The sequence below is a fragment of the Stegastes partitus genome, unplaced genomic scaffold (genome assembly GCF_000690725.1).
Source record: "Stegastes partitus isolate 25-593 unplaced genomic scaffold, Stegastes_partitus-1.0.2 Scaffold909, whole genome shotgun sequence".
NCBI lineage: Eukaryota > Metazoa > Chordata > Actinopteri > Pomacentridae > Stegastes > Stegastes partitus.
The window spans coordinates 218,160-231,603 of NW_007578640.1; the positions used below are offsets into that span (position 1 = coordinate 218,160).

The 13,444-nt window shown below is 42.4% G+C and overlaps 1 protein-coding gene across 1 annotated transcript; it reads right to left on the reverse strand.

Annotated features, from left to right (window-relative positions):
- Positions 1 to 5,207: 5,207 nt before the first annotated feature.
- On the reverse strand, positions 5,208 to 6,443 carry rxfp3 (relaxin family peptide receptor 3). Its single transcript, XM_008293758.1, has one exon. It carries the CDS (start codon positions 6,441 to 6,443, stop codon positions 5,208 to 5,210), a length of 1,236 nt encoding a protein of 411 aa, XP_008291980.1.
- Positions 6,444 to 13,444: the final 7,001 nt, after the last annotated feature.

Below are 13,444 nucleotides of genomic sequence, written 5' to 3' on the forward strand. Positions count from 1 at the left end.
CTTTGTAGTTTAAAATTCTCCCACAATAAATGTTAATGCCCCTCATGCTAACATTAGTTATGTAACACAGCAAAATGGCATTTAAGCAGTTGCATTGCAAAATGTTTCAACAGTTTTTTTTTGTTGTTATTGAGTTTTTTGGGGTTTTTTTTTAACATAACCAGCTGGTAAAAATGTGAAAAAGAAGTCATGAGCTGGCAATCAAGAGATTGCATCAGTGTGAATGCAAAGAACTGCTCTGAAAAACTGCTCGACGCTCATGTATTAAACTCGGAGACGACAGCATGCACCGTTTTTCTGTCGTCCTCGCGGAGCAGCAGTCTTCTTCTCTCAAACAGCACCATCAACAATGTAAAATTCTCCATATAGGCAAACATAACAAACCGTCCATTGTTTCATTTCCTCCGTGCTCCTACAACTTGATTAACGTTCAGTAACTAATATTTGTTGTTGATTTGACTCATTTGGGGCTGACCTCGTGGTCACAGCTGTGGGATCCCGCACTGCGCTGGAAACAAAACAGCTGAAACCGCCAATTAAAGAGCTGTCACTGTAAACGCTCACACCAGGTCACCAAGTTCCTGCAGTGGAAAGAGGCCTATGAATCAAATCAAAATCAAGTCAAATCAAGTTATTGTCATTTTGCTGTACAAACGCATTCGTACAGGCAAGATGACAGAGCGTTTCTTTAGGATTATACAACCAGCAAGTATATTTTGAGATATAGAAATTCAAATGTCCTTCACATCACAAATTTCACCCTACTGTCTCTCCCTACAGACACACACCTTTGCACACTCATCCACTCACACATACTTGCATGAACATGCACAAGCAGGCCTACACACTCAAGACAATGTAATGTATGGCATCTTAAATGTGTTTTACATTTCTGTATATGAGCTACAGTAGGCTTTTTAGCTTGGAAAATGTCTGTGTGTGTGTGAGTGTGTGTGTGGCAGGGTTGTATTAGTCTTTAGCTGTGAAGATGCGTGTGTGTGATCAAGTGTAATGGGGGTGTGTACATCTTTGTAAGGGGCTACAAGCAGGTGTTTGCAGCCACTTGTTCATATGTGCTGAGAGCTAGTGATTGTCAATGCATTGTTTTTTTTTTCTTCACTCGCCTTTGTACAGATATAAAATGTGACCTTGGCTTTTACAAAGACATTCAAAGGGCTCTTAACAGTTTCTCCTTAACATATGCACACACAAACACACACACACATATATACCAAGGTCCATACACACCCACACATGCACTCATTCAAGTAATAAAGACCCTGGGTGATCTTGCAGTGCCTCAGAGATTCCACTATGGTGAAAACCAAGATCAAGAGAAAGTTCACAATGCAAAGAGCTCTGGAGGTAATCATGCAACCTGCTGACAACAAGCAGGACTCAAAAGACTCTGAAACTGAGGATGAATGTTCTTCAGTTATGATATATTTTGATATATAACATATTTATGGCAGATGTCTTTTCTCGGACATTTTTGTTTTGAAGATCTCAAGTTGAAGCTTTTGTGTTTATATCTGATGTTGCACAAAAAAATAACACACCAGACTTAATGCTGTTAATGTTGTTGTTGCTAATCACTGACACATCCCAGACTGTGTTAATTAAAAAAATAAATAAATAAAAAATCCACTTAACAGTTATTATGTGAAAAAGCGTAGAGGGGACAGATGGGTCAACGAAAAGAAAAGAAAAACAGGGAAAAAAATCCACCCACAGATACCTTTAAAGCTCATCAATTAACGCCATAGAGATTTACTGTGCTAATTAGGTAACTTAAGTGTTTTTTCACCAAGAATCAAGACAGCTGCTTTTCCTGTTAGCTAAGAGGAGCAGCTCCTAGCTAACCTCTTAGCTAACTTTTGGCAGAACCAAACTTAAAAAACACAAACATAAACCACCAAATACACCAAATAAAAACCACCTACAAACATCTCCAATGCTCACCAATTAACTTCAGTGAGACATACTGCATTAATTAGTTGTTTTTTTTACAGTTTAAGTGGCAGTAAACTAGAGAGAGCAACTCCTATCTGTTTGGTCAACCAAATTCAATTTAAAAATCCACTTACTCGACTCCACTTAGAGTTTGATTTCGAAAGGCCTGTTTTCAAATTCCACTGCTAAAAGTAGAGAAGACATTTTCTGTTTAGTGAGACTTTCTTTACATTGAAAAAACCACTTTACAGGAGCCCATAATGCATTACTGGTTACATCACTACTAGTAGTAGCTTAACATTACTAGTGGCTGTAGTCTTTATTATGGGAGCAAACAAGAAGTTGAGGTCATGTAGCTGTAGAGCCACAAAGTCCACTTAGGGAGGAGGTCAGGGTTGATAGATGGGTTGGCAACCACCGCACCTCAACAAACTGCTGTTCATTATTTGTCTTAAACCGAAATGTCATCACAGCCTTTCCATTTTCTTAACTGCAGGCTAATTATTGTAACCCAGTTGTATCCTCTTTAAACCCAAACCCTGATCTCTCCCTAAACCAAGTTGTTTTTCTGTCTGCACTTAACTAAACAGATGATATGGGGTCAGATTCAGAGCATCAGGACAAACAATCTCTATGGTTATTCAGGACTTGTTGGTCCAGCAATTAAGCATCCATCCATCCATTATCTATACACCACTTAATCCTCATGAGGGTCGCGGGGGGGCTGGAGTCTATCCCAGCTGACTCAGGGCGAAGGCAGGAGACACCCTGGACAGGTCACCAGTCTATCACAGGGCTGCACTTAGAGACAGACAACCAAGCACACTCACATTCACACCTATGGACAATTTAGTTTAGCTGCAGTTTTTGGACTGTGTGGGAGGAAGCCGGAGAACCCGGAGAGAACCCACACTGCACGAGGACAACATGCAAACTCCACGCAGAAAGATTCCTGTGCCCCCACCGGGACGCGAACCGGCGACCTTCTTGCTGCGAGCAATTAAACATTTCAAATGAAAAATAATTGTAGAAATTTAGATTTTTTCAATATGATGGACAAAGTCAGTGTCACTTTAAACATTTTAGCTAAATGTAAGGGTACAGCATTTGTCTTAAAATATATCTGATATATATATTTGATAATTAATCAAAAGGACTGTCAAAGTAACTTCTACACTTTCGAACACAGGCTTATTTGGTTACAAGACAGAAAAACAAGAGTGACCACTGTGTGTGTTGGGCCACAATTCTGTTTCAGTCTTTGAGGGGATTTTTTTTTCCCACTGAACCACAGCACGAAACACAAATTATCCTTCTGTGCTCCTCATTATGTTTGTGTTTCTGCCTCCAGGCCCTGTAAGGTGACAGATCAGTGACTTGGACACTTGTCAAAGCTTGTTTTCACCCTTGTCTGCTATGAACCTTTAATACTGAGGCAGCCACAGAGGAGAGTTGCTGTGTCTGAAACCACTCTGAATATTTCTGCCAGCACACCACAGAAATAAGGTGCTTATCTTCATGAACTTCTGATATGATTTAAGATGTAAATTGAATGAGAGAAGGAACCGAGGTACACAACAAAAAGCATCCACAAATCAATCAAAGCATCTTTGACATTTTGTTTTGTAGATATCAAAGGTTCTTCTGCTGCTCCTCGGGAGGTAAATGCTGAGCCCATCTCTCGCTGAACGCACGCTGTTAGTTTTGAATTCATCATCAATTCGCTTCAAGTCATTCCTCCTCTTTCAGCTGAACTTTACCACCAGATGAAAAGCTCTGTGTGTGTGTGTGTGTGTGTGCTGATCCGTGTGTGCACCGGATTCAACACCCACATGATAGACCACTCTGGGATACTAATTTAATACTGAGGTCTCACAACCATTAGCCATTTATTTCTAATTAGATTAGCCTGTTGCCATGTGCCAAAAATAGCCCTTTTGCTTTTTAGCTGCCTAATTAATTCCTCTATATGTTGCTAGCTCTGGATGCTGATTGTATCGGTGGGTTTGCCAGACTCCTGTTAGTTGTATCTCTGTTGCATATTTATTTGGCTCAGTTGCTGTTTTGTCTCACCAGGCGTTCACAGCTTGTGGGCAGTAAGAGGATAAAGGACAGAACAAATTCAGTGGGTTAGACAGCATGGAGTCCACTGCTTAATTGAATCTGGAACTTTTTTTTGTTAAATCTAGACAGTTAAATTGGTTGTTAGTGCAGAGTTTAGCCTAAAAAGACACCCCTGCTCATACTGTTGTGACAGTTGGAGGTGTGAGTCTGCCAATTACCAGCAGCTAAATGTCATTTCTGATTATTACCTGCCTTTAATATGTATGTACATTTAAGTTGTAACAGTCCTGGATGCCTTTTTGGCAAGTGGATGTGAATAAATTAAACATAAGTGACAGATATTCCCTCCGGCCCCACGTGGCAGCGTAGGTGCTGCGATCTGCAACAGTCAAAACATCTGATTGTTTTAAAATGCTGTTTTTTTTCCACCCCCCTCAGATGCTGGTAATTGTACCATTAATGAGAGCTAAATTTAAAATTGTGCTTTTTAAAGTTCAAGCAGGCCCTTTTAAAAAAAAAACATTGTGTGCCTGGTTATGACTGAACCCATGTGATGGATTGCTTTAGGTTTTTTAATAGCAAGTTGTTTTGTTTTTGGTCCTGAAGTCATCATTTTACAAAATCCAGCAAATTAAAAATGAGTGGTTTAGGTCTTTTTTTTAATCACTTCAAAATCACACCAATAGATTTGAGAATTGATTTTAAAGAAAATGATATATGAGGCCTTCTCCATACACAACAACCCAACTTTCCCTCTCATAATACCTCAATTTAGGTTACCAGCCAATGCAGATCTGCTATTAGTGCTCTCCTTTGAAGAAATGTTTTGAAACCATCACCTCTGTGAAACCCATTTTACTCTTTTTTATTCAGTTTGAGGCCTGAGACAGTTTAAGACTCACTGAACAAACAGAAGGAGCAGCAAATGCCTCACATTTTTACATCTGGCTTGCACATGATAATATCTTCTTTCCTATACACAAGTGTCTCTTTTAGTGAGACCAGTGGGTATAAAAAAAAAGTAACATTTCTGTGAAAAAGCATCACTGACAGCTGCTTGAGTTTTTTCTCACCTTTGCGAAAATCCAACTTTCTTGCAAACGTCAGACATGAACTGCAGGGATTCACTTAAAATGCATGTAAATACAGAGATCACAGAGGATTAGAAAAACGGTCCGTGGCACCTCAGACTAAGTGCTGTTCAGCGGCAGGTCTCGCCTGTCGTTGTAAATCACAGCTCCAGGAGGATAAAACGCCACCGCGGGCTCCTCCGGTGCGCTGACGGGCAGCGCGACGTGGCCCTGCTCGTACATCTCCGGCTTTGTGGTGGCTGTGATCGGCCTGATCGTGGTCAGAGTCGGCGAAGTCATCCGCCAGAAAAGTTTTTTCAGCGCCTTTCTAAACTCCCGCCTCATCAGACAGTACAGGATGGGGTTGAGGCAGCTGTTGGAGTGCGCCAGGCACACGGACACCGGGAACACGTACTCCTGCATGGTGTAGTACTCGTAGCTGAAGGGAACCACGTTGAGCTTGACGAGGATGCCCCAGGCTGTGAGCGCCTGGTTGGGCAGCCAGCAGAGGAAAAAGGACAAGACCACGATGGTGACGGACTTGGTGACCTTTGCGCGTCGTTTGGCGCTGGAGGTGTTGATGTTTTTGGTGCTGATGAAGCGCAAAAGCAGCAGGTAGCAGGCGGAGATGATGCCGAGAGGAACGAAGAAACCCAGCAGCACTTTCTGGGACTGGTAGAGCCCCAGCCAAAACTGCACCGTCCCGTTGCTGTCGGGGAATTTAACGAGGCACAGTTCCTCGTTGGAAACCACCACGGTGGTGGAGAAAACTGCGGGCGGCAGAGCGGCGGAGACGGCGGCCACCCAGATGAACACCGTGACGCAGCGCGCCGAGCAGCAGTGCGTCCGCCGCCGCCTGCCTTTGAGCGCAGAGGCGAGCGACCAGTACCTGACCACGCTCATAGCCGTGAGGAAAAACACGCTGGCGTACATGTTCATGGCAGTCACGTAGGAAACTATCTTGCACATGGCTTTACCGAAAACCCAGTTGAAGTCCAGCGCGTTCTCCACCGCCCAGAACGGCAGAGTCAGCACGAACTGGAAGTCAGTCACCGCCAAACTAGTCACAAACAGGTTGATGGAGGATTTTTTCCACACTTGCTTAGACTTCATTAGATACAAAACTAGTAAGTTCCCAACCAGACCCAGCGCACAAACCACTGAGTAGATGACAGAGATGATAATCCTCACGACAGCGGCGCCATCTCCTCCAAAATCAGTTTTGCCAAAGTCCGGCAGGTGGATGCCACCGGACGAGCGGTTGGTGGTGTTGAAAATGCAGCTGAAGTTGAAGGACGAAGCATTTACAAACCCTGCTGAGCCTTCGTAGTTAGAGTCGGTGAATTCTCCAGACATTTTAACTTTTATCCTCGATGATGTTTACCAAAGTCATTCCCGGATCCAAATGCTGCAAGAAAATCCCTGGATTTAGGTTCATGCGTCAGCCTCCATGGTCCTTAAATAATATCCACAGGTATAAATAACCGACACAGTGCAGGTTTAGTGTGAATCAAAACAAACATAGCAGCAAAAACGTGTGTCGGTGACAGAGCTGCGCACCAGGTTGGTCCTGCTGCTCTGAGGTTTTAGTGCGTCTTTGCTCTCCAACCGTGAAAAAGGCGTCTTGACGCAGCGCTCGGGCGCAATCTGGCGCTGTCCTTGGTTCTGATGAGATGCCACGAAAGGGGGGAAATATCCATCTTACTATTCATTTCACTGTTTTTTTCGCTCTGTTGCAGGGACACACATGCATAGGTTGTAAGTGGAGGGTGACTGTGTTATCAACCGCTAAAAGCTTTCATGGGATGACTTATGATCTCTCCATTGTGGATTCAGTCCTTCTAATGTTTCCTGATTCCACTTTAAACTGGCTGATGGTCAGTAGCCTGCTGGTTCATCAGTGTTTCCAGGGTTCACCCACCTTAATGGCACAGATGGAAATTACCACTTTAAGAGGTGTTTTGATTCTATGAATAAAATCCTGACTGATGGCTCCTGTAAATCCTGAGCTGTAAAGAAATAACTGAAAAGGTGAATGAGAGGTCAGCTGAAGAGGAGGAGACTCGAGAGTATAAAAAATTGGAGAAGGGAATGGAATTGAATGATTAGACAGGGATTCATCAGAGTCTTTAAAGTTTATTGGAATTCTGGTATTTTTATGCACCAATATGTTCCTTTTGTGCATCAATTTAAAGGAAAACACAACATCCAGGCACTAAGTGACACTTCAAAATATAATGTAACATAATGCAGGAAGGCTCTCAGGCATTGTCTTTTAAACATTTATTCTCCTGTAGATCCATTTTTCTCATTTCATATCGTTCCGTCTCAGTCAACACAAACATTGGAATGATGCCTTTTCACTTAGAGAACAGAAGCACACATCTTTTTTTTTTTATAATAAGGGTTTCAAATTGTTTCCATTTCCTTCTGTCAAGTGAATAAATCTGGGTTAATGTAGCAGCAGGCCTGTTATTGCAGGCACTTACCTGGCGAGCTAAGGTGCCTTTTGTGCCAGTACAACAGAGAAAATATTTAGGACACACAAAAAAAAAAACAGTCTGTATTTAGAGTCTTTATTTTATGATGATGTAAACAGATTTACTGTGCCACCATATGACCACTAGTTGGCCATCTAGTGGTCACACTGTGGACTTTACTCACCACCTGTGAGTTTGTTGGCCTCCTGCTCGGCTGTTTGCCTTCATCTTGCCTCCACTGAAGGTAAAAGTTGTGTAGCTGCTGTGGATTGCAACCTGAAGCAGATGTAAGTTTCACAGCCTCATTCTAACACGTACAAGCAACCTCAAGCACTGTCAGTCATGACGCTATTTTGGCAAGAGAGAGCCTTGGATTTTTTACTTTTTTGTCAACTTTTGTGTCCTCTACTGAAAAGCACTGTCATTCTAGTGTACGTATTTGAAAGTGGAACATTTTGCACTTAGTTTTTTTTTTTTTCTTTTATGTGTTTTGTTCTGCAAGGGGAAAAAAAGTGAAAGTGGCAAAATGAAGAGGACAAAAAACTCAAGGATGGCACCGAGAAATGTAGGACCAAAAAGAAAAAGACAGGTCTGACATGCAGAGGCTGCCAAATGTTTCATGAATACCTGAAATGTTTTCTACTGAAGCTTTTTCACAAGTCTTGGCAGCTGTCATGTCTTGACAAGTGGTCATCTACCAAACACATGCAAACACACATTCAGTTATGTCCATGTTGACAGTTCTGGCCAAAGACATGTTTTAAGTTCATTTTAATGCATCAGTAACATTTCAGTCACAATTGTAGGGGCAGCAGTCACGCTTTGAAAGTGAAAAACTACATTATATGAGTTAAATTGGTTTTTTAAAGCTATTTTAAGAGCTGGATTGGTCACAATCAAGGGCTCACAGCAGGTAAAATATTACAGAGACAGAATAATAATTGCAAATTTCTTCTTATAAGAGATGATATAACCCATCTATAAATTACATTAATTACAGTCCACCTTCCAAGATATAAGTAAAGATGTTAGACATACCAAATACATAAAGAAGAAATAGCATGTGCTGCCTGCAATCAGTAAATATCAGGCCATTAGTCACAATATTTAGACTACAAGCAATATTGCAGTTTTACAGAGATGTAGCTGTGTTCTTACCACGGACATTATGTTCTGTGTATTTGCAGGTTTTTGGCGGATGATCACTCTTCTGGCACAACACCTTCCTGTCATGGTGGCAGCACAGTGAGGAGGAGGATGAAAGGAAGAGAGATGAAGGTGAGATGGGAGGGAGTGTTTAACATGCAGTAAGCAGAAGCTAACAATAGTGATCAGTGATGATGATGATAATGATGATGGTGATGATAATGATCAGCATGATCATGATGACAGCATTAGGCTACTCCAGAGACCAGGAACTATCAAGGTCCTTGATAAAATTAAGCAAAAAAGTGGCTCAAGGCAAACAGATCAAATGCTGTTTGCAAAGGTATGTTTTTAACATTAGAATCAAACCAGAGGGTCCTCAGTAGAGGGATTTAGTTGCTCCTGCCGGCCATGATGCACCGAGCCCCATTAAACCATTATTCTGTCCAATTTACCACAAAATAGGTGTTTTCTTTCTCTAATCATGGTTGGCTGGTTGTCCAAGGTGAAATGGTTACTATCCATTATCTATACACTGCTTAATCCACAGTGGGGTCGTGGGGGGGCTGAAGCCTGTCACAGCCGACTCAGGGTGAAGGCAGGGGACACCCTTCACACCTACAGACAATTTAGAATCACCAGTTAACCTCATCATGATTTTGGATTGACCTCAGCTGGGATAGACTCCAGCCCCCCCGCGACTCACGTGAGGATTAAGCGGTGTATAGATAATGGATGGATGGATGTCTTTGGATTGTGGAAGGAAGCTGGAGAACGCTGCACAGGGAGAACATACAAACTCCACGCAGACAGATCCTAGGCATCCTAATCGGGAAACGAACTGGTGATCTTCTAGCTGCGGGGTGACGGTGCTAACCACCGAACCACCTGTTACATGTTATTTTTTTTTAAATATAATGGCAATACCATATTCTTTACCTTGAGTTTGACCTTGAAATATCACCTGAGATCAAATGTAACATCACCAACAGAAAGCCCCAACATGGTTGCTTATCTCCATCAAACACCATACATCTACCTTCCACCTGTTTGAAGATATGCAGCATTTTTGAAAAAAGTGACCTTTGACCTCTAGTGGAGCTGTTTTGTCACTGATTGACCCCAAAATCTAATCACTCCGAGGAGAGGCCATTCCTAGCTCACCTGTAAAATATTAACTTGCTAGACCTCAGCACTCGAGCTACACACTGTTCACAGACACAAAGATGTTTGTTATAGTTGCCCCTCGTTGGGGGCAACTATAACAAATTCTCCTTGTTTTATCCTGCTTTGATCTGTCTAGTTTGCTACTTTTATGAACTTAGTTGTTATCCATCCATCCATTATCTATACGCCGCTTAATCCTCATTAGGGTCGCGGGGGGGCTGGAGTCTATCCCAGCTGATTTAGGGTGAAGGCAGGGGACACCCTGGACAGGTTGCCAGTCCATCGCAGGGCTACACTTAGAGACAGACAACCAAGCACACTTATATTCACACCTACGGACAATTTAGAATCACCAATTAACCTCAACATGTTTTTGGACCTTGTGGGAGGAAGCCGGAGAACCCGGAGAGAACCCACACTGNAAGGCAAACAGATCAAATGCTGTTTGCAAAGGTATGTTTTTAACATTAGAATCAAACCAGAGGGTCCTCAGTAGAGGGATTTAGTTGCTCCTGCCAGCCATGATGCACCGAGCCCCATTAAACCATTATTCTGTCCAATTTACTACAAAATAGGTGTTTTCTTTCTCTAATCATGGTTGGCTGGTTGTCCAAGGTGAAATGGCTACAATCCATTATCTATACACTGCTTAATCCACAGTGGGGTCGTGGGGGGGCTGAAGCCTGTCACAGCCGACTCAGGGTGAAGGCAGGGGACACCCTGGACACCTTCACACCTACAGACAATTTAGAATCACCAGTTAACCTCATCATGTCTTTGGATTGACCTCAGCTGGGATAGGCTCCAGGCCCCCCCCCGGGACCCACGTGAGGATCAAGCGGTGTATAGATAATGGATGGATGGATGGATGGATGTCTCTGGATTGTGGGAGGAAGCTGGAGAACGCTGCACAGGGAGAACATACAAACTCCACGCAGACAGATCCTAGGCATCCTAATCGGGAAGCAAACTGGTGATCTTCTAGCTGCGGGGTGACAGTGCTAACCACCGAGCCACCTGTTACATGTTATTTTTTTAAAATATAATGGCAATACCGTATTTTTTACCTTGAGTTTGACCTTGAAATATCACCTGAGGTCAAATGTAACATTGACCCCATTTTGATTGACCCCAAAATCTAATCATTCAGAGGAGAGGCCATTCCTAGCTCACCTGTAAAATATTAACTTGTCAGACCTCAGCACTCGAGCTAGACACTGTTCACAGACACAAAGATGGGATGGACTACTCTGTAGTTGCCCCTCGTTGGGAGCAACTATAACAAATTCTACTTGTTTTGTCCTGCTTTGATCTGTCTGGTTTGCTATTAGTTGGTATGTACTTCCTAATTATAACTATGTAGGGATGTCACAGCTAACACATTGTGCTCACTGGCTAAGATGATTAGCAAACACTTGCTAACAGCCAGCAAACTACACTGTAAACAAGGCAACAAGTGAGCAAATAAACGGCAGCGATGTGGCCAAACAAAACTTAGAACAAAAGAAAATATAATAATAATTGTAGAGAAACACTGTCATTCTGCAGATTTTTGCTGAATTGTGATGATTAAAATAAAAAGTTCCAATTTTTTACTGTGCAACTCTCTCATTTTTTCTCTGACCATCTAAAAATATCTTTATACACAGAACACATCAGAGCCACTCTGGTATTTTGTCTCATTGGAGGAACATCATTACCACCATTCGTCAACATCAAGAGTGAGTCAGCTGGCAGGTTGTTTGGCTCAATTTGTTAAGTGTAGGGTGAACAGTGCTGTTTTAGGAAGCAGGAAGAAAAATGTGTTTGGGAGAAAGTTTTTGCGTAGCTGTATAGTTCATGCAATGCTGCTTTTATCTGAAAGACACTGATTGTCATTAATCATGTCTGCTGTGTCTGCCTCGCATACACAGGATAACATCGCTTGTTTTAGGAGTCATCTACAATTTTGCAGCTCCAGTTCTTGAAGGCATTAATCATGTTTCCTCTGTCTTAATTTTCCTTGATTCCCTCTTAGACATTTCACAGTTTTAGTGTTTTTAGGGAGCGGCGCTGCTGTTATACATATTCAGGGGACATGAGGTGTGTGATCTGTGGTTTAGAGGCAGTCTGCAGCAAAATGCGAATTTTTTGTCCTGGTCCAACCCTGAATCCATGATGGAAGTACTGAGAGGCCACGACCAACTATTGTTTTCATTTATAATATATCTGACAATTGCTTTTTATTTAAAAATAGTAAATAGGTTGTTTAGTTTACAAAATGTAGGAAAATAGTGGGAAAATGCTCCATCATTGTTCCTAGAATCCCAAAGAAGAAGTCCTGTTTTGTGCATGCAACAGACCAAAATGCCCAAATTCTTCACTTACTATCATAGAAACATGAGAAGACTAAAGAAATATCTACATTAATCAATATTCTATGTGAATTTTTGCTCATAAAAGTGACTCAAATGATGAACCAATTATTATTATTACCAGGTATTTTTTCATTTGAAAAATAATGAAATGTATATGTACAATTGGGGCTTAATCAGATCAAATCAAGTTCATTGTCATTTTGCTGAACATACACAGTAGTACAGGCAAGATGAAAGAGTGTTTCTTCAGGATTCAATAACTTAAAGCAATTTAAATAAAGACATGTTTGCACATCTGGATCAGCAGTTCAGCATTCTTACAGCTTGTGGAATGAAGCTGTTGATCAGTTTGGAGGTTCTCCCTTTAATGGACCGGAAATGTTTGTCTGATGGTACCAGTTCAGACAGTTTATGGAGAGGCTGTGAGGAGTCCATGACAATGTTCAGTGCCCTGCTCATGCACCGGCTCTGGAAAAGTGACCCTCTCAGCTCCTCTCACTATCCTCTGCAGGGCTTTTCTGTCTGACATACTGCAGCTGGAGGACCATGTTGAGATGCAGTATGTCAGAACGCTCTCCACCTCACCTCTGTAGAAAGTCCTGAGGATGCTGGTAGGGAGAGAGGCTTGTTTAAGCTTCCTCAGGAAATGCAGTCTCTGCTGGGACCGTTTTATGATCGCTGCAGTGTTTTTATTCCAGCTCAGGTCCTGCGCGATCTGCACTCCGAGGAACTTGATGTTCTCCACTCTCTCCACTGTGCAGCCGCTCATGCTGAGGGGAGCATGCTCAGGACGTGACCCTCAGGTCGACGATCATCTCCTTCATTTTGTCCACACTGAGCAGCAGGTTGTTCTTACTGCCCCAGCCCTCTAGGTGTTTCACTTCATCTGTGTACATTGATTCTTTGTTCTTGTGAATAAGTCCCACTGCTGTGGTATCATCAGCAAACTTGATGATCTGGATCCCCTCATGTGTGGCTGCACAGTCGTGTGTTAGGAGTGTAAACAACAGTGGCCTGAGTACACAGCCTTAAGGAGATCCAGTGCAAAGCATGATGGAGTTGGAGATGTTCTTGGGGGTGTTTTCGGTCAGAAAGTCCAGGACCCAGAGACATGTGGCGGTATCCAGGTCGAGTAGGAGGAGTTTCTCTATCAGGGGGATGATGGTATTAAACGCTGAGCTGAAATCAATGTAGAGGATTCTAGCGT

Bases quoted from the DNA above. Each gene is read 5' to 3' on its own strand.
- rxfp3 (XM_008293758.1), bottom strand. From the start codon at position 6,443: ATGTCTGGAGAATTCACCGACTCTAACTACGAAGGCTCAGCAGGGTTT.